The sequence below is a fragment of the Triturus cristatus genome, chromosome 6 (assembly GCF_964204655.1).
Source record: "Triturus cristatus chromosome 6, aTriCri1.1, whole genome shotgun sequence".
Taxonomy (NCBI): Eukaryota; Metazoa; Chordata; class Amphibia; order Caudata; family Salamandridae; genus Triturus; species Triturus cristatus.
The window spans coordinates 1,442,269,745-1,442,291,909 of record NC_140589.1 but is presented as its reverse complement, the minus strand read 5'-3'; the positions used below and the strand labels follow the sequence as shown (position 1 = coordinate 1,442,291,909).

At 44.1% G+C, this 22,165-nt stretch overlaps 1 protein-coding gene across 1 annotated transcript in view; it reads left to right on the top strand.

Annotated features, from left to right (window-relative positions):
* PNO1 (partner of NOB1 homolog) overlaps positions 1-5,844 on the top strand; it is a 99,853-nt gene extending 94,009 nt beyond the window's left edge. Inside the window, exons 6-7 of the mRNA XM_085612506.1 lie at positions 4,903-4,973; positions 5,359-5,844. Coding sequence (XP_085468632.1) covers positions 4,903-4,973; positions 5,359-5,426 — 139 coding nt within the window. The 3' untranslated portion in view covers positions 5,427-5,844. The remainder of the gene's footprint in view (positions 1-4,902; positions 4,974-5,358) is intronic.
* Positions 5,845-22,165: the final 16,321 nt, after the last annotated feature.

The following is a 22,165-nucleotide window of genomic DNA, read 5'->3' as shown; positions in this document are numbered from 1 at the left end:
GCTCACTCTACAGCAAGTCCTCCCGCTGCTCAAGCAGGGAGACTTTCTGGCCACACTGGACCTGAAGGATGCGTATTGCCACATACCCATTCACCCCTCACACAAAAAATACCTCCGGTTCACTGTTCAAGGGCAGCACTACCAATTCAAAGTCCTTCCCTTCGGCGTGACAACGGCACCAAGGGTGTTTACAAAGTGCCTAGCTACTGTGGCGGCACATCTACGGAGGCAGCACATACACGTCTACCCTTACCTGGACGACTGGCTCGTTCAAGCGAAGTCAGCCCAGCAATGTGCCAGCCACATGTCCCGCACCATTCACCTCCTTCACAGTCTGGGGTTCTCACTAAATTACCCAAAATCTCATCTACAGCCCGCACACGTACAACAGTACCTGGGTGCGACTATAGACACTCTGGCGGCCACAGCTCAGCCAAATTTGGTGAGAATCAACAGCATGCAAATGCTGATTTCCAAGTTCAAACCACAACACTCCCTTCCCGCGCAAGTGTTCATGCAGTTGATAGGCATGATGGCCTCCTGCATCTTCATAGTCCCACACGCGAGACTACATATGCGCCCGCTTCAGGAGTGCTTAGCACGTCAGTGGAATCAGGCTCAAGGACAGTTGAAAGACCTAGTGTTGGTGAGCGGTCGGGCATACAACTCTCTGCATTGGTGGAATCCACAAAACCTTTGCAAGGGCCGACCGTTCCAAGAGCCTGTCCCACAGATAATACTGACGGCGGACGCGTCTCTCCAGGGATGGGGAGCTCATGTACTCCATTACACAGTGCAGGGACTATGGACACAACAACAAAAGAAGTTGCACATCAACCTTCTAGAGCTGATGGCAATCTTCCTCGCTATGAAAGCATTCAAAGTACACTTGTGCAACAAAGTCGTGTTGATACGGACGGACAACATGACTGCCATGTACTACATACAGAAGCAGGGAGGAACACACTCCACAGTTGTCTCATCTGGCTCAGAGCATGTGGAAGTGGGCCATTCAAAGGAACATGTTCCTCATGGCAGAACACATCCCCGGCAAAGACAACCAGATGGCGGATCTGCTCAGCAGACACAGCCACCAGATGCACGAGTGGGAGTTACACCCATCAGTGCTCCAACCGTACTTCCAGCAGTGGGGTCATCCAGAGATAGACCTATTCGCGACAAGGGAAAACACAAAATGCCAAAGCTTTGCCGCCAGGTTCCCACATCCGCAGTCGCAGGGCAATGCGATATGGATGAACTGGTCAGGCAGATTTGCGTACGCTTTTCCCCCAGCACCACTGATACCGCTGGTGGCACGCAAACTGCGTCAACACTCACTGACGCTCGTCCTGGTTGCTCCAACGTGGGCATGCCAGCCGTGGTACACCACCTTTCTCGAACTTTCCGTGGTGCCGCATCAAAGGCTGCGGATCAAACCCGAGCATTTGACGCAGAACCATGGAGAGATTCAGCACCCAGATCCGCAACAGCTGAACCTGGCAATCTGGCTCCTGAAGTCCTAGAGTTTGGCTACCTAAACCTGCCACCTGACTGTATGGACATCATTAAGGAGGCCAGGAGACCCACTACCAGAGCGTGCTATGCAGCAAAATGGAAGAGGTTCGTCATTTACTGCGATAATAATGACATTAACCCGCTAGACGCATCCATCCAAAACATTATTTGTTACCTATTACACCTATACCGATGCAATCTGGCGTACACCTCTATACGTGTCCATTTGACAGCGATATCGGCCTGTCTACAAACCAGGCAGCACCTCTCTCTATTCAGAGTGCCTGCCATCAAAGCATTCTTGGAAGGACTCAAGCGAGTCATTCCACCTAGACACCCACCAGCCCCTATGTGGAACCTCAACTTGGTCCTCACACGCCTGATGGGTCCACCCTTTGAACCTCTACACTCATGCGAGATTCAATTCCTTACCTGGAAAGTAGCTTCCCTAGTAGCGATTACTTCTTTGAGAAGAGTTAGTGAACTCCAGGCACTAACCGTTAAAGAGCCATTTATACAGGTTCACGCCAACAGGGTCGTACTACGTACCAACCCCAAATTCATGCCAAAAGTGGTATCGCAGTTCCACATGAACCAAACCATTGAACTGCCCGTTTTCTTCCAAAACCCACAAACTGTCGCGGAGAGGGCACTCCATACACTAGATGTGAAAAGGGCCCTCATGTATTATATCGACAGGACCAAACCCTTTAGGAAAACACAACAACTCTTCGTTGCCTTTGCCCCACACCACAAAGGTAACGCTATCTCCAAAGCAGGAATAGCCAGATGGATCGTTAAATGTATTCAAATTTGCTATCAAAAGGCTAAACGCACTTTAACGATTCCCCCACGAGCCCACTCAACACGCAAGTTAGGGGCATCAATGGCTTTCCTAGGCAACATTCCTTTGCATGACATATGTAGAGCAGCCACCTGGTCCACTACACATACATTTACCAAACACTATTGTGTAGATGTGCAATCAAAACAGCAGGCAGCTGTAGGACAGGCTGTTCTCAAAACTCTTTTTCAGACCGCTGCAGCTGGCACTGGTAGCCGCCGCTAATAAGAGGGCACTGCTATATATTCTATGCACAGATATGAATTCAGCAGCCCACATGCCTCGAACTGAATATGCTACTTACCAGTATGCATCTGTTCTTGGCATGTAGGGCTGCTGACATTCATATCGCCCTCCCTCCTCCCCGGCGCCTGTAGCAGCTGCAGTTCTCAGAATTACTGTAAGCATGGTCATCACTTTCTATATCTACTCCATCACTGCCACAATGGCGAAAAACAATCTGAGGATGGAGAGGATGCCCATGCGCACTGTAGTCCAGGGGAGGAGTCACCTATCCCAGGATACTTCGAAGACTCTTCCAGGACAACAACGTGCAAACATCCGGACCCAACACTAGGCGGCGATCTATGCACAGATATGAATGTCAGCAGCCCTACATGCCAAGAACAGATGCATACTGGTAAGTAGCATATTCATTCTGCAGCACTAATCATAATTTCTATGGCAAAATGAACCCCCTCATTTTGTTCCTTTGTAAATTAAATGTTTTAAGTGTTACCAGTTTATTCCAATCAAGATGGCTTCAGGTGTGCCATACTTTTGTCATAAGTAAGACTGTTAGCGCTCTAGTTGTTCATTAGAACACTCTGGGACATTCTGTCATTGGGCTATACTTGGGCTACATCTGTGTGATATTTGGGCTACATTTGGGCTCTTTTGTCTCTGGTGGCCATTTTGGGAGACTTATTTGTTATGAAGTTTCCTTATTTCCTCATTTACTACAGTCTCCTCAGTAGGAAATACTTTCAGTTTTTTTACTTTGATTCCATCAAGAAGGCATTCAGATGTCACACATTTGCCATAAATTCAGAATGTTAGCACTCTAGTTGCTTATTAGATCACTGTAGTAAAGCTACTGCTCACCAGGGAAGTCTGCTGCTGGTATTGAAAGTGCACGATTCAGTCTGCATGTCAGAATTTTTTAATGAAATAGAAGAGGATTTGAGAAGTCACTCAAAATGTGCCCTAATTTTTGTTTCTGCAGCACTAATCATGCTTTCTATGGCAAAATGAACCCCCTCATTTTGTTCCTTTGTAAATTAAATGTTTTAAGAGTTACCACTTTATTCCAATCAAGATGGCTTCAGGTGTGCAATACGTTTGTCATAAGTAGGACTGTTAGCGCTGTAGTTGTTCTTTGGAACACTCTGGGAAGCTGCAGTAGAACACAAAGGAATCAACTGACAGTCTCTGCGCTTGTTGGATGTACATGTTTTACTGAGAATGTCAGACTTCATTCTCACATGACTGAGAAAGATAATGTGAATTTACAGAAAATATGCTCTCAGTTTAGCCTATAGATCACCTTCCAAACCTCTGTGGGAAAAGCATGAGAAAATAGTTTTCTCTCAAACATGATTCATGATATCACAACAGAAGGCTTTTTCACATGGTAAAATCACCTTAGAACACGCCACAATTCCTAAAATGAGTATGGTACCATCAACAAATGATTTATAATGTAACTAAAGTCTTAAAACCTTCTATTAACTTCAATGCTTTTTAATGATGTGCTATCATGTATATTGGTCCCAAGATGGCTGCCAACACTTCTTGGATGAATTACTGACAGCCAAACATATCTCACAATGAGATGTGTGGTTAGGCTCCGCCCAGATATTTATGTGATTTTGATTTTCTCAGGAACTACTGAACGGATTTACACCATTTAAGCAAAAGGCACGAGTCTGAACTGAGGTCTACCTCTTTGACAAATTTGGTGTAATTCCATTCAGCAGTTCGGGCTGTAGCTACGTCAACAGTTCCTATGGGAAAATGCATGGGGAAAACGCGTTTTGGGACCCCCCCTTTTTTATCGGCCCCCGCTTGACGAATCGCCGTTAAATTTTCAGGATAGGAGCGGACCGGAGCTAGCCAAAAGTTTGGAAAATTTCGCGAAGATTCGTCAATCTGCGCCAACGGTATTTATAATAGAATGTTGCGGATTTCCTATGGAAAATAGGTCCTAACTATATCTACCTACTGGTGACCGCCAGTAGGTAAAATATATATATTATAAAGAAAAATTGGGGTTGAATTTCTTGGCTAAACCAAATAAAACCTATAAGTGGGTATTGTAGTAAGATATTTTTGAATCTTTAGTACAGATTTTTGTTTTAAAATTTTACTCTTGATAGATTTTTGCCCAAAAAAAGGAACAATAACTGCTCTTGAGAAGTTGAAGAAAGTTAAACTTTTGTTTTTTGCCTTTTGTATAATTGGTGATGGCCTTTAGTGGTGGTCTGAGATTCCTCCAGTTTTAGCTTTATTTTCCTGACTTGTCTGCTTTTTCTATCCTTCAGGAAGGTTCACATCCTAGGATCCTTTCAGAATATCAAGATGGCCCGAACGGCTATTTGTAACCTTATCCTAGGTAAGAGATACTAAGTTGAAAAGAACTATTTAAGACTTGTATGCCTAGTGTATGACCGACTGATGGATAAGTGTGAATGTTTGTGATCTATAGTTCCTGAATGGACACAACACTGTAGAATTTGCCATTTAGTGATAGGGAAAGTGTCCTTGAGAGAAAGATGCTTTGGCAACTGGGGCAAATCAGATTACTCTGAAATTGCTTTGATTTTGAATTGCCCCAATTAAGTGATTCTGTTGCCTTGTTCTTTCTTCATGGTTAATACAAATGTAAAAACAATTATCAAATAATTCTCTCATTGCTCAACCTTTTAAAATCTGTAACATTATATTTATTTATACTCTGAACTGGACCTGCATAATTAATTCTGTGCTTCTGTTCACAGGAAGTCCTCCATCTAAGGTATATGGCAACATCAGAGCTGTTGCGAGCCGAGCAGCGGAACGTTTTTGAGCAGAATGTTAGGGTCTGCATTTAAAGTTTTGATGTGAGGTTGAAGGCATTGTGAAATGAGGTTATACACAACATTTGTGCATAGACTATTCTGCATCATGCTGCCACTCAAAGGTGTTACTGCAACTTCAAAATAATAAGACTGCATTTGCAGTCTATTGTTCAGGCTTTGTCTGGTTTGTATTGAACATTCGGGACATCAAAATGGTATTTAATAAAGTTTCTAGTAATATATTCAAAGAGATACGCATCGACAACCCACTTAATCAACTCGGTGGTAAATGTATCTTCCTATCCGTTTTGACAAAAATAGTAAAAGGGTGGGGAACATTGACATCTGCAAGGGTATTACTTGTGTCAAGACCTATTGCTGTGCAATTATGAAGCTAATAAATGTCATCTTTAAAAAAAAACAAAATTGCTTCTTTTAATTTTTTACTGGTGCTAAGCCTTTTTAGGTATGATTGAGAATAGAAATGTTATATTGCAATTTAAAATATTTTAGCAACATATTTAAAGGCAAGTACTATGTGAGAGCATTTGGTCAAAATTTATCGTGCCACAGAGCGAAGTCCTACAATATTTTTCCCCATAATAATTAGCACTATTATTAAACCATATATATTGTGAAAAGTTAAACTTAACCAGGGGTCTGGTTTGACTGGGAAGAAAGATGGCTGCCTAAGATAACGGCTCCACTCTTGACAGGAACATCTGAATAAATCTCTGCATTCAATAGTCTGCTTTCTTGACATCAAATGCCGGGATGCACTTTTAAGATTCCTCTCCACAAGCAGTCTACTTTAAATTGCCTAGAAAACACACTAGATCAGTGCCTTTGCAAGAACTGGACGTTGTGCCTAGCTAGCGAAGTTTTAAAATAGCGGTGGAGATATTGCGGGATGTGCCAATCGTGCATTGCATCGATTAGGAGCCTCGGTCACTCACAACTGAGCGATGCATCTTCAGCACAAGTATGCAAATATATCAGTAGTAACCCTTGTATCACAGAAAGCATACAAATGCAGCACCCTCGAATTGTGGTAGGGATGATGATGATGCAGACGACTGTCGCGTGACATCCTTATGTGTAGCTCACTGAGCTGACCCGAATCCCAACGAGCGAGCAGCCAACTGTGTGAAGAGAAGTGCTTACCTTAACTAATTCTCCATTTTCTTATAAGCGGCCCTCACTAAATGGTGATTATCATAATGCAGAGCACAAGGCTGATGTTCTATTAATACCAACACTGTTTACCCACTGACCTAGTGAATACTGGACATACTATTATCCTAATACCACACAAACATGCCACAAGGCGTGAGCGACTCCTCACTATAAGGGTAATGAATAATTCAATAAATATGCCTGACCCCAACATGAAAGCATCCAATCTGGCATTCTCTTATATACATTAAGCTGCAAATAAGGCTTTCTATTAGAACTGATGCATTACATCAGCAGGTCAGTGAGTTAGCAGTTTAGTAGCTCGGGTTATCAGTAACAAAACCCAAGTGGTGTTAGCTATATTGTGGGATATTAAGGACAATTCTACTTGTATTGTGGCTCAATAGTCCAGTATATATATTGGGATACAGCATTTCAGCAACAATTCTACACTGTCACAACCAGCTGAATTCTCAAACTCTGGACCTTAGAATAGGCACCTTCTATTTACACTCCTCATTAACAACCAATATGTGGTCATTAACAAGTATCTTATAAAAACTGGACCACAAATCACAATAACCGCTTCAGTAACTGCAAGTTCAACCACATTAAAACCCGCAATTCCATAGCTGTACCTGCAAGACTCCGTAAAGAGCAAAGATTAACTTGAAAGACCCAAAGATACCAATTCTGCGATGAAGTCACACCCATATAACTACCTCAAGATGAAGCACAAAATCCAGCCTGGTATGCACTAAAGCAGGAGTGTGCCCCAGACTCCCTGTAGGAAGCTGGCTTTTTATGTAGTGCACCAAAATGAGGTTTACTGTGTAGAAAGTCCAGACTACCCATATTGGTTTACAGGTCTTAAATAATCCCAAATGCTTTCTTTGTGGTAGTGTGGGTGAGCAGTTTAGGCTTAACAGAGGGTAGTGTTCAGCATTTATTGTACACACAGCGTCAATAAATGAGACACGCACTCAAGAAGAAACTCGGAAACTAGAAAAATAACAGATTTGTATGTAATTTTTAGACCAGATTATCGGATTCAGGTAAGTACTTTAGATGTTTTAGATTTGTACAAGAAAAACAGTAAAAAGTCACAGCTGTCAGATTTGAGGCATGAGACCCGAACGCGGTAATGTTATCCTGCGGGAGAAACATTCACTGCATAGGTACAGACGACTTGCAGGTCTGGTCTTCTGGACTTAAGGTAAGTAGGAGCCAAGGACCAAGAAAGCACCAGCTGTTCACGTTTACCTGCCCTGGTATTTGGGGTGCAGAGATGCTTTATGCTGTGGTAGCCCTAAATGGTACATGCTAAAGTCAAGAAAACGAGTGAAAGTGGGGACAGGGGGACCAGTCCGGAGATCCCAAGGGAGTGGAAGGGGCTTGGCTCGAGGGTTTCAGGACACAGACACCGTTGATATACTTTTTTTTTTTTTTTTTTTTTTAATTACTTTTTTTTATTTATTGAGTATTTATTAAACCAGTACATCAAGAAATACAGAGCGTGCAAATGCATATCTAATCCAATTGCCATGGTTATTTATAGTCTCGCCACAGGAAAAAGGTGAAAAGAAAAAGGACAAAACAAAAAAGGTGCACAAACCCCAACAAAAAAAGTAATCAGTACAGCAATACAGACCCAGATAATTACCAATAAAGCTTTGTTACCACATTATGAACAGAGTAAATTGCAAAGGTGGCATACCAGGCTAGCTCTAAATATGAGTGACTTCGCGATCACAACCCACAACTCCACCACCTGTCCCTCAGCACCACCCACACATCCTCATGTGCTGTGCCCTTAAGATTCAACAGCCCCTCCAGGCATGGGTGCGTGAGTTTTAACCCAATCTTGGATGGGACCCCAAACGGGGTCTGGATGCCGCTGGCATCAGCTGCCAGAACGTATTTAGCTGCTCCTGGCAGTGTTATGTCAGCCATCCAGGCCTTTGTCTCTGGAACTCCCGCCCTCCTCCAAGACATGGCACCCGTTTCTTTGCCAGCAGAAGCAGTATCGCCAGGAGGTGGCGAGACTCAGCAGGGATGTCTTTCGTATATCCTAAAATGCCCAATAGGGGCGACAGCTCCAGCCTAAGGTCTAATATCTCATTGATCATTACAAAATTATCCTCCTAATGTTTTGCCAGTTTAGGACAGTACCAAAATCAACAAGCATTTACAATGCAACGGTCTCGGCATTGTTAAAGTTAGAGCTATTGGCATTGCTCATGACATTATTTTTTTTTTTTTGTTTTTAAAACATTTAAAGAAACGGCATTGTTATTTACAATGTCAATAGCTTAATCACTCTCAAAAGCGAGATTTATTATGCGAGCATTATTTGGGAAATTTGGCAAATCCATAATTATGAGGAAAACGCTGCAGCATCGCAAAATGCCAGTGGCCCAGACTAATATGCATGATTAGTATTTGGATTCCATGCCCATTCCTTCTTTGTCCTCTCTGCTGAAACTGCTGTCTGAAGTGTCAAATTTTATTAATACTAAACAAAAATCGCACTACCGTGCCAGGGCCAGACTTGGCGTTGATAATGATTGTTTGAAAAGGGAACTTTGAAAGGATACGAACTTGACCAATTCTGGTTTCAAAATATAAGAGAACACTGTAGAGGCATGCGTCTACCGACTGTTATATATAATTTGGGATATATTTCTTAATCTGTCGAGTTCAGCCACTGCATGATTATTTTATTGTCTCTTTTTGAAACTCAGGAGCAGTAACATTGTCGTGGTGTCACTAGGGCTGCAAGTGGATGCTTTTTCAATATTATATACAAGCCACAGTTACTGCTAATTTATCTTGTGCAACTAACAACGATTGACAAAGCCAATAGTCCTAACTTGTTGTAGGTATCATGTTACTTGTTGTATCATTATGCCTGGATGCAATGACAAAAGAGACAGCAAAATACAAGTCGTATAGACCCCGCGCAACACCGCCCCCCACCCATTTTTGTTTATCCCACTTAAAGCCCTGGGTAGGATACTCAACCACAGGGCCGAACTGGAACCCCAAAGTAGGCCTGGCAATTATGTCGGACCAGCTGGAGGGTCATGGGGGAGGTTAACTGTGAAGCACTTTTGCTACAGGAAACGCCCGATGCCCGGGCTAGCCAGCCCGGCCCTGCTCAACAACCCCGTTCTCTCCCGCATTTACCTGTGATCAGGCGCGTAACACCCATTGAACTCAAAGGGCTTCAGCCCCCCCCGTCGTGTGTGGCAGCCCGGGATGAGACCGCTTCCCGGGCAGACACAAAGCCGCGCCCGAGCACTTCACATGTCTTTAAAAAGACCATTTGCATGTTAATGAGGCCTCGCTGTTGGTTCACCCCTTCTAAGAACACCTGCAGCTCCACTCTGCCTAGATTCAGCCCCCCCACCCCCGAAATCAGCGCCACTCTGCCTACTGTTTAAAGATTCAGCCCCTCCCCCCCCGAAATTTTCGCTTAGCCCCCCCCCCCCCCGAACATTAACTAGCAAGTGATTTCGCTGTTTGCTTTTTCACAAGCTCTGAACTTTGGCAGTGATGTTTCCCCTTGATAGAGAAGTTTCAGTTTCTGTATTTGGATTCCATGCCCATTCCTTCTTTGTCCTCTCTGCTGAAACTGCTGTCTGAAGTGTCACAAAGAGAGGGCGCGAGGAGGTGGAGAGCAGAGAGGGGGAAGGGGAAAGGACGTTAGAGAGATATATGGTGAGGGGGACAGTAGAGAGCAGTCACCAGGAAGAGGCATGAGGGGGGGCTGAGGGGTGCGTGGAGAGGGTGAAAATACTGGGCAAGCATGAGGGCGAGGTGCGAGAGAGTGAGAGAGGAATGTGCCTGGCTAGAGAAGGGGGTGGAAGAGGAAGAGCACGGGTCAACGGAGAGGAGTCGAAGTCGGCTTGATAGAGAGAGCTGATTGGGGGGGAAGAGCACCATAAACACACCGCACCAAAAGCTCAAAACTTTTCACACTACTACCTCCCACACGAAACAGTTGAAAAAAGGGGGAACAAGTGTAATAGCTGAACTATTTATTCACGCTGATCAATTAACCCGTGAAACAACCTCCACGCCGGAAGAAAAAAAAATAGTCATAATCTACACAAAAACCGGAGTAACGAGTGGGTGAAGCAGTTCCGGGGACATTGTAGGCAGTGTGAAACCCCAGACATGACAGGGAGGAGCTGTGGTCGCTATCGGCCGTCAAACGCATGTATCACCCGTGCGGCTCCACGTTACAAAACCAAATAAATAAGACGCTTTGTGAACAGGTTTGCACGCCAACACCGAGATGCTGTAATACGCGTTACTTTGTACGGACACAGAAGAATACTAGACAACTGCGGAAATTACGTTAATGCGGGCATTCGAAAGAGGGCCTTCGCTTCTACAAGGAAGGAGTTTGCGGAAACTGCCTCTTCTGATTAGCAGGGGGTTTACAAAACAGCACTCATGTTTCATAAACCACGCCTCTAGATAAACACTACTAGCCAAAAATATTTTGGGTACTGGCATGGTCTGTGGGCCATGCCGTCTCCATGTCGCACAAGCTGCCGGGGGTAATCAATCACGTCTGTGTAAATGTTAACTGTCAAGACAGCAAACCAGGTTACTTCTGGCGAACTGCACGTCTGCCCCTCCTACGCACTCACTAGGCTCAATGATGGACAAGAGGGCGGGGCTACCTGCTCCAGAATGTCATATTGTAAGAGGCTGTCTCAAAGTGCTAAAGATTGGGGGGAGGTAAGAGGGAAGGGTGCGTGGTGTTTCACGCTGCTGGCACAGCACTTACTCAAAACTATAGGCGAATCGAAGCGTGGGGGTGCAATTTGTCGACTTCAATCGTATTTTCCAATTCATTACCTCTACCACTCATCTACTATGTAGTCCTTCAAGTTACATATCCGGTGTACAACCGTATTACCTTGTTTGGTTTTCTGATAAAATACTTTGGTAACAATACAATTACTTAGATGAGAGTGAACAGGGAAGTAGATTCTGGCGCTTCAAAGGGCCGAGGGTGAAAAAAATGCAATGGATGGTCTGGTCGTTTCTATGGAAGCTTCGAGGCGCCGCGAAGTCGGAAGCGTGTCAGAATGCAGGGGAAGGCAAGTAATCAGGCGTCACTCAATTCATTGCCATTTCATACAATGTAGGCATTGTCTCATAAAAATCTCAGTACAAAAGTGCATAGACAATATATATTTATAAAAAACGACTCTCTAGTCTTAAGGTGCTTAAATCGAGAGCAAAGGAGATTTTTAAAGTTCTTCAATCCTGGCATTCTCCCAGATACATCTGGATATTTTAAACGCATCCGCACTCCGTGCATACCGCTCCTCCCGCTGTTTTACGAAGCATAAGAATAGCAGGACGTAGGGCCAGCTCCCTCATGGAAGCCCGCATCGAAAGCATAGCGCCGATGTCGCTGGAAACATTTGATGCAAGCGGTATAATAAAGCCCATTTGGAACAACAACAAAAAAATCATTCTTACTAAATTCGCTCCTCGGACAGTTTTATACACCACCGCCTTTCTCCGAGGCAGAGCAGAAATGCCTCGGAGAAACGCTGCGGCATTTTCGGATTCGGGGGCGTGTTTGTCTTTTCTCTCCTCCAGCCATTGGCTGGAGGAGAGAATGAGACTTCTTGCAAAAAACACGCCCCCCGATCCGAAAAGGACGGGGCCTAATCGGAATGACTGACCTCTTCTCCAATGGCTGGCCAGCATTCAAGAGGCCAGCCAATGGAGAACAGGGGAGAAGAGGGGCTGGTTCAAGCCCCTCTTCTCCAAGTCATTAAATCTCGGAGCTAGACTGCGCAAGCGCAGCCTTCGCAGCCGAGACCTAAAAAGGAGGAACCGGGAGCTTTTGGTGAGGTCCGGCACAACGCTCCTGGAGGATACGTAAATCAAAAAGAATGTGCAGTTCCTAACAGTGGTGGGAGTGAACAGGTCTCTTATGGATTGCCCTCACACACCCAGAAGGATGTCATGCTTCATCATTCGGCTGTGCTCCTCGTCAGGCCGGCACTGCAATGCCCGATGGGCTCCCGCGAAAGGGCTCTTTGCCGGAGATCTTTTAAGAGACAGCCGTTTGGTGCGTGAGGGTGAGTGGTCGGGCTAGTGTGTGAGTGGTGGATTAAAATAGTTTTAGTACTGCCTTGGAGGGAACTAATTTTATTCGTGGTGTGTACTAACCTAAATAAAATGTGTCAGCCCTGTTTAGAATAACAATGATCACACAGGGTCTAGTATGTGTGTGCGGTCGACCTGTTTCTTGCCTTCTGCCCTTAATGGGTTAATCGGAAATTCTTCAGGACCAGTAACAACAGGAGTCAGAATTCCTAACCTCTGACACTACCGCAAGGCTGGTGCTGAGTACCATGATTGTCACCAGCGTTGTTTAGAAAGGATCCATAGTTGAGACCCCCTTAACGGGAGCCTGAGCAAGGGTAGGAGCACCGCTGGTTGCGCGCCCCCCTCATAGGGAGCAACGTAGTGCTCGCACGGCCAACCCGTCAGCCTGTGACCCCATCTCTGGGGGTCTCAACTATCCGGGCCTTCCAACCTGGATCCTTTCTAAACAACGCTGGTGACAATCCCGGTCCTGAAGAGTTGCCGATTGACCCGTTGGGGGCAGAAGGCAAGAAACATGTCGACCGCACACACATTCTAGACCTTGTTATTCTAAACAGGGCTGACACATTTTATTTAGGTTGGTACACCCCACTAATAAAATTAGTTCCCTCCAGGGCAGTACTAAACCTATTTTAATCCACCACTCACACTCGCGCACTTCTCTGACCACTCGCCCTAACGCACCAAACGGCTGTCTCTTAAAAGATCTCCGGCAAAGAGCCCTTTTCGCGGGAGCCCGTCTGGCATTGCAGCGCCGGCCCGACGAGGAGCACAGCCCAATGATGAAGCATGACATCCTTCTGGGTGTGTGAGGGCAATCCATAATAGACCTGTTCACTCCCACCACTGTTAGGAACTGCACATTCTTTTTGATTTAGGACCGTACCAAGCCATGTGCAGAAAAGGGGCTTGTAGCGCATGACCTCGCCAGCATTTGACGTCTTCCCGGAGGCCCATGCGTAGTAGCTGTGCGAGGGTTCTATAGTACCTATGCAGGAATTTAAAGTGGATCAGTCGAAGCCTTTTATTTGGGGAAAGCATTTCCAACTGCCCACAGCAAAACTTCCATTGGTCGTCAGTTAATGGTATAGGTAACTCTCTGTTCCGGCCCTCAACAGACTTTGGTAGGGCTGCAGAATAGGACCATTGCATAGCATTGTCGTGTGATTAATCTATGCTGAGAGGTATGTATCAGTGTCCTCTCCAGTGCAGTTAGCGTAGGTGGAGGCACAGGGAAGGAGCTATGCATCTTCCGGCAAGTAGCACGTATCCTATAGTATAGGAGAAGGTCAGAAAAATATGAGGCCTCCGCCTGTTCTGAGGGGGGGGGGTAGATAAAGGTATCCCCAGGATATAAATCTGCATAAGTCTTCCACCCTAACCTTTCAGCTCTCGTTACCACTCTGCAACACACGCCAGCGCCTGCATTTGAGGGTTGTATGCCAAAGGGGATGAAATAGAATCAGTATAGCTTTATTTCAATATAAATATCATAAAAGCATAAAACTGCAACAATACCAACAAGATATGGGCTAAAAATGTTAACACAATAACAATCGAAACATAGCTATTTGCTCCTAAAAACATCTCATTGCAAGCTAAAATAATGGATTAAAAAAATTAAAACATAGGAACAAATATTTCATATTAATCCGTAAGTCTGAGGATTTAAAACACCAGTAGATTAACCCTTCAAACTACTTTGCATGCCAGGAGGAAATCAGGATCTTAGTCAGGCTAAGCTTTGTAAGGCCTGGTATCTGATCTTCCAGGCACAACCCAGAAATGTTGTGGTTCCACAAACAAAAAGTGTTCTTGGATCCGATTTTAAGATGTGCAAAGCCATTTGGTTGTCCAGGGTGCCTAGTTGTTTGCAGATGGGCACAAGCCACCTGGACCTTGCTATGGCATACCCTGGGCAGACAAACATCAAGTGTGCGACACTCTCCTTTATGGACCCACAAGATGGGCACTCTTCAGTCGTTTGATATGGGGTGCACCACTTTGCAGTGAATGCCCAGACTGGAAGTGTGCCAAACCTGAATTGCATATATAGTGCCCTATCTCTAGGGACCTGGTAAGGTTTGAGTCCGCTTGTGGGTTTAAACCGAAAAAATTATTCAGTAAGTCTGCCCATATTCGGGTTGCTAAGATCTCTTGCAGCTGCCCAGTTCAAATAGATCCGTTTAAGATCAATTTTGCTCGGTGGGGTTTGGGCATCCCATAATTGCTTAAGGCCAAGTGTTGTCATTAGGGCACTAAGGTTAGATATTCATTTGATGCCCTTGTTAACATCCAAACTGAGTATTTCAGCAAAGGCTTCTGCATAATTAGAAAGCTCCGGGGTGTTCCTAAGGCGGGCGCAATAGAGCAACGGGCGAAGTTTTGCCAGGTCCTTAAAGTGACGCCTACCCAGATCATATAACAGTGGGGTTAAAGGAGTACCTTGGGGCAACATGGTCAGTTCCCTAAGGAACTTATGTTCTGATCTGCTGATTTTGTCCAGATTGTTGAAACCCCAAAGCTCGGCACCATACATGGCCGAGCTCACTGCCTTTGCTCCATACACAATGAGCGCCGGGGCCACAGGTCTCGTAATTGAGGAACGATGTTCTCTACTCAGTGTCCCGGCAGCACGTTTGTGAATCAGGAGCATTTTATTAAAGGTGGGGTCTCCAAAGCATATTGTCTGGGAGCCGTATCCCCAGGTAATCAAACGTGGTGACTCTCTCTAGGTATGACCTATCTAATAAGATATTGTTCCTGAACGATTTGTGGGGCTTGCAGGTCATAAATTGTGTTTTCAATGTATTAATTACATGCCCACGCTTATCGCAAAAGGTTTGAAACCTGTTCAGGAGTTTGTGCTGTCCTAACGGGGTCTTGAAAATCAGCAGTGTCGTCAGCAAACAGGAGCGTGGGCACCTTGCTACCAGCCAGGGCCGGGGCATCAGTTGGTACATCTTGTAAAAAGCTAACCACCCCATTCATATACAAAGAGAACAGGGTGGGTGCCATCACGCAGCCCTGGCGAATTCCCCTGTTTACTGCGAGCTTTTCAGTGAGTTGCCCCTGGGACCCCCATGGGCATAGTTGCACTCATGGACCCTCACTAAGAGGTTAAGGATCATTGGGGGCATGCCCAGGCCTTGCAGTGTTTCTCACAACCTGTTCCTGGGAACCAGGTCAAAGGCAGCCTTTTAAGTCGATAAAAGCGAGATAGAGGCTGCCTTTGCCTAATACTACCACCTTCCAATATAACAAAAGCAATCTAAAGACCTGGTCCATCGTGCCAGTGTTGGCCCGAAACCCTGCCTGGAAGTGGGAGAGAATCTCCTTCTCCTCAGCCCAGGATTGAATTCTTTGTAAAATGACCCTGCCAACTAACTTCTGCATGCTGTCAATAAGACTAATTGGTCTGTAATTCGAGGGTTCCTCTCTATCCCCCTTCTTAAAGATTGGAACAACCTCCGCACCCTTCCATGACTCTGTGACTGGGCACCCTCTTACAATAGAGTTGATAATGAGGAGCACATATTCGGCCCATTTATCCTGATCAGCCAAAAACAGGTCTCCAGGGAGACCATCTGGGCCCGGAGCCTTTGTGGGCACTAACCTGTTTATGGCAGATGAAACTTCCTCCAGGGTAAAAGGGTTGCTGTAAGGGTCCTCAGGGTGGGTTAAAAAAAGGCAACGATATCCATCCACGCCTGCAACGCAGGGCCCAGACTAAAGTGTACTGAAGTGATCATACCAAGACTGCGACGGTATATGATTAGCAAGCTGATCTGTTTCACCCTTACTTGTCCGTCTGATCAAGGTCCAGAAAAGTTTGGTGTCCCTTGCTAAGCTCGCGTTTTTGAGGTCTTGCCATCTGACCTCGTCCCAATCTACCGCTGCTTGGCTCTGGGCGTCTTTATATGCTCTCCTTGAGAGTTTAATAGCTGCACTATTCTTTGTCCTGATGGCCACTGCCAAGGCCCTCCTCTTGAGTCTACAATCTTTGTTAAACCACGAGTGCGCACTCCTATGTTGTGCTACAGACTTGGTGGGCCTGGTAGGGACTAAAAAGTGAGTGCTAATTTGTTCAATAGTATAAGAATGGATAGAAAGAGCCATGGAAGGATCCGCTTCTGATTCTTCCTGTAGCTCATTAATGCTATTGTGCAATACCTGTTTAATAGCATCCCATTTTGCAGACTGTAGGGCCACCTTGGGCCATTTGAGAGCTCTTCTAGAATTGAAGGGTATCACCTCTTTAGTCGTAAACTGAGACTGCTGGGGCAGTGTGGTGCTGGGAGAGACCCAAAGGGACCTTAGAGATATGCACGGGGTTGTGGTCACTGTCAAGTGTGTTCCCCACCACCATATCTAAGACGTGGCTCCACAACCTAACATCCACTAGAATATAATCAATACGTGATGGGTAGGTAACTCTATTATAAGTGGGGGCTCCCTCTAGATCTGACTTAGTCCTCCCATTTGCTGCCCTTATACCATATTCCTAGGCTATCTGGTTTTAGGTTTAAACCTATAATAACTGATAAAACCCTACCGAAAGGAAAATAGCTATCACCAGTGTAAACATATAGGGCCCGATTCACAGAACTAACTTAAGACAAAATCCTAAACTTACTACCATTTTGGTATTCACAGAAGGCACTTACTCATTTTGGTATTCACAGAAGGCACTTACTCATTTCGGTATTCACAGAAGTTAGGAGTCCTAACTTTAGGACTCCTAAATGCCTTCTGTGAATACCGAAAGTCTTAAAATTAGGATTTTTCTCAATTTAGTAGTCCTAAATTTAGGACTCCTAACTTTAGGACTCCTTAATGCCTTCTGTGAATACCGAAAGCCTTAAAATTAGGATTTTTCTCACTTTAGGAGTCCTAAGGTTAGGACTCCTAACTTTACAACTACTAAACTGAGAAAAATCCTAATTTTAAGGCTTTCGGTATTCACAGAAGGCATTTAGGAGTCCTAAATTTAGGACTACTAAATTGAGAAAAATCCTAATTTTAAGACTTTCGGTATTCACAGAAGGCATTTAGGAGTCCTAAAGTTAGGAGTCCTAAATTTAGGACTACTAAATTGAGAAAAATCCTAATTTTAAGACTTTCGGTATTCACAGAAGGCATTTAGGAGTCCTAAAGTTAGGAGTCCTAACTATACTACTACTAAACTGAGAAAAATCCTAATTTTAAGACTTTCGGTATTCACAGAAGGCATTTAGGAGTCCTAAAGTTAGGACTCCTAACTTCTGTGAATACCGAAATGAGTAAGTGCCTTCTGTGAATACCAACATGAGTAAGTGCCTTCTGTGAATACCAAAATGGTAGTAAGTTTAGGATTTTGTCTTAAGTTAGTTCTGTGAATCGGGCCCACAAACACTGAAAAAAAACCTTCACAACCACAAACTAAGTGCTATTCAAACAAAGAAAAAGGTGAGTGAAAGAGCCATTTTTATTTCTATCTGAAGAGGCCAATGCAATGTAATTTTGTTATACAAGGCAGCAGCAAGAAAGACAGGGCTACCTTTCTGCTTGCGTTTTGTTATTTAGGGATGTCACAACATTATTGTTTCTTCTTCTGCTTTTTTCAGTTTTCTGGTGTTTGGTCTAAAGATGCAGTGTTTAGAAGCATGTTTTAGGTCTTGTTAATTATTTCATAAACTGTAGAAAATCAGGAAATATCAAAATCATATTTGATTTTTTGTCTACATTTGATTTCACTGATCGGTAAAATGGCTGATTTCATAAGAATCTCTCCCAATATGTACCATCACGTTTACCCACAGACAGAGAATGGGTGTAATCCTTTGATACATCCGCCCCCGTTTTTAGCGAGTCAGTATAGATTGTAGGTCAATTGCCAAACATCCCAAGCTTTAAACATTCAATGCAAGGCGTAGTGAAAGGTATATGTGAAAAGAGTGTTGTCACCCTGCATCTGAGATAGTGGTGGAAACAGGACACCAGATGTTTGGTAAACATAGAAAGCAGTGTCACTTGGAATGCAGCTGCAAAAAGTTCCTACCAAGTTCAATAAAGATTGAAGTGATATTGTTTGTATTTGCAGTAATTCAACTACTTATATGAAAACGTTGTATCATGACCTTTCAAAATCAATACCTAAGCTGAAGTGCTTCCCTGTAAAAGATCCTTTTCACTTGCTAGATGGCATGCTGAAAGCAGCTTTACAATCTTCAGAGTTAATGAAGAATGCTATTGTCTTTGTAGTCCATTCTGGTGCACTATTTCTTAATGTCCAGGAACTAAAATGCTAATATTTCTCATTCTGTGCTTTTTGTGGCATCAAAGAGAGAGTCATCCTAACTGTGTCATTTAGCCGGTGATTCTCAGTCCTAGAGGCTGTGAATGCGATGTTATCCATGTGGCAACCGTTTACAGAATTTTTGCTTAGTGATGATGCCAAAGTCAAGAAATGTGATGATCTTTGGTCACATATTAATAGTGATGTGAAAAGGTACAGTCTACTGCATGCTTTGGTTTTTACAAGAAAACACGACTACTGTAGTGGACATAATCAAAATACTAGAGTCTGAAAACACCATTGTCTACCAAGTGTTCAGGGTAAATGGTGTAGATGTGAAACATCTCCTTGAGAGTAGGCTGGCCGACACTTTTAGTGACTTTGGCACTGCAACATGCTAGAATTCTTTCCACTTGGTTAGCAAAGAAATATTGAGGAGCAATTCAGGAAATTGTATTTTACAGTCTATAGGAAATGGTTTGCAATGATGTAAAGAAATGTCCCTTCACCAACCATGGCATTTGAAGTTATTGAAGCCTCACTGGGGTACTCTGCACAAGTTCTAGATCCCTTCAGAATTTTCTCCAGGCTTTGAAAAGTACTACTTCATTTTTGACTGCTTCAATAGCTGAGGACATATGCGCCCAATTCAACGCATATATTGCAGACCATGTCCTAGAGAATCACAATCTTCAGGTGCACCAGTATTGGCATGGAAAGCTATGTCATTGTGTACTGGCTGTTTTGGCATTGCCCGTATCAAGTGCCAATGTTGAGAGGGCATTTTCACAGATAAACGTTCACATAGGAAGGACAGAGCAAGTGTACATGACCAAAGACTCACTAAAGAAGTATTGTATGGTGTACTAAAATAAGTTTGATTTGTAAAAAATGTATTCGGACCTAGTATACCCTGTACACACGCGGTCTATACACCTGCATATTCAGTGCAAAAAGCAAGCAATAATTAAAAGTGAAACATTCCATAAACACTGGAAAAACACAGTTTCTGTTGTTTTTAATGGCTCGGCAGTGTGTAACCACTGATAACCACTGTTTTTTAAGGTACTGAAAACACTGAAAAAACCCCACCAGAATTTCCCAAAAATAGAAACTGAAAACAGGAAAGCCTACATATTCCATACTGAGTGCGTTCAATTGGATGGCCAATTGTGACCATCTTTCGACCGGGGGAATGGATAGTGGGGGAATGCCCCATTGGGTCTCATCCTCCTCGCAACCTATTATGTCCTCTGTACGGAGAAGCTCAAATGTGCTATTAAAATCACCTACAACCAAGACTCTAGATTGAGACCGACAATCAGTTAGATCATGTTCGAGTTGTGTAACAATGGGGGAAGATTTGACCTCAACTGTACCCCTTATATATATATATATATATATATATATATATATATATATATATATATATATATATATTCACTGAAAAAACCATAGGTTTCACACATGTTATAGTTAGCTGTACATTTCACTCGTAAAAAACCAATGAAATTCCCGCGTTATAGTTAGTGCAGGCAACTATAACTCACGCGACCGCAATCCTCTGCTGATGCTAATACTGTATTTCGACACTTATTTGCCCATGTCTTCTTCCATTAAATTTTAGCTATACATATATTACAAATATTTTTTTTTCATAAAGACACATATGTCATCAGCAGAAGATTGCGGTCGCGTGAGTTATAGTTGCCTGCACTAACTATAACGCGGGAATTTCATTGGTTTTTTACGAGTGAAATGTACAGCTAACTATAACATGTGTGAAACCTATGGTTTTTTCAGTGAATTTGCAAGGTTTTTTAAATGCTAATTCCTAACTATAACGTGTGTGAAACCTATGGTTTTTTCAGTGAATTTGTACGGTTTTTTAAATGCTAAGTTACTTTACGCCATTCGTGGCGTGCGCGCCCAGTTAACGCAGTTCGTTCCGTGCGCGGTGCGCTTCGCGCACCGTGCGCGCACAGTGAGCACGCGGTGCGCTTCGCGCACCGCGCGCCCACTTTACGCAGTTAGTGCCGTGTGCGCACCGCGTGCCCACGTTAAGCGGGATGGGCCATGTACGCACGATGCGCTTCGCGCACCGTGCGGACATGGGGGACATATTATGCGCATCTTTGTGAAATGTATTCTTTGTTAAATTCATATTTGTAATATGCCTTGCACAAATGGTGCCCTTCGGGCACCATTTGCACACGGGATGGGGAGAATGTGGATAATTTTTATTTTTTTTTAATTTTTACCGTACGCGTACGGTAAGCGTAATCGGCAATTTTACGAAAAAAAAAAACATTTTTTGTTTGGGCTTGGGGGTTGTTTGGGGACCCCAGTATCAATGCTGGGTGGTTAGGATCTCATGAAACTGCCTCTTTACACATTTTTGGGGTTCGTTTTTGCTGCCCAACTCAGGGAGCGGGAGAGAAAATGACGGCCGCCGCTTCCTGGTTTCGACCGATTCGAATGTTTACTAAGAGCTAAGAGCCAATCAAAATCGCGCTCGCGCACGCCACCGTACGCGTACGGTAAGCGCACCGTAAGTGCACCGTAAGCTGGCTCAGATATATATATTGATTTAAAGGCTATTTTCTCAGAATCTACTGAACAGATTTACACCAAACCTACAAAAGGCACTTCCTTGACCTGAGGACTACCTCTCTGCCAAATTTCAAGTAATTCTGTTCAGCCGTTCGGGCTGTAGCTGTGTCTAAAGGTCCTATGGAAAATGCATGGGAAAAACGCGTTTTGGGACCCCCCTTTTATCTCAGCCCCCGCTTCACGAATCTCCCCGAGACTTTCAGGGTAGGAGCGTAGCGTAGCGCCCCACCTATTTTGAAAAATTCGCAAGGATTCGTCGACCGGCGCCAAAGTTATTCAAAATAGAATGTTGCGGATTTCCTATGGAAACGTGGTCCTAACTATAACTACCTACTGGCGACCGCCAGTAGGTAATATATATATATATATACATTAAACAGATCCAGCATTATCCCCCCACTTGAGCCCTTCAATGTGAGCCTCATGATATCTGGGCTCAAAGCATGATCAATAGATACTCTACAATTCAGGGCAATTTTGACCCATACAATAAGATCTCCAGAGGGGCGACCCTTCCCTGTGGTGGTGGCT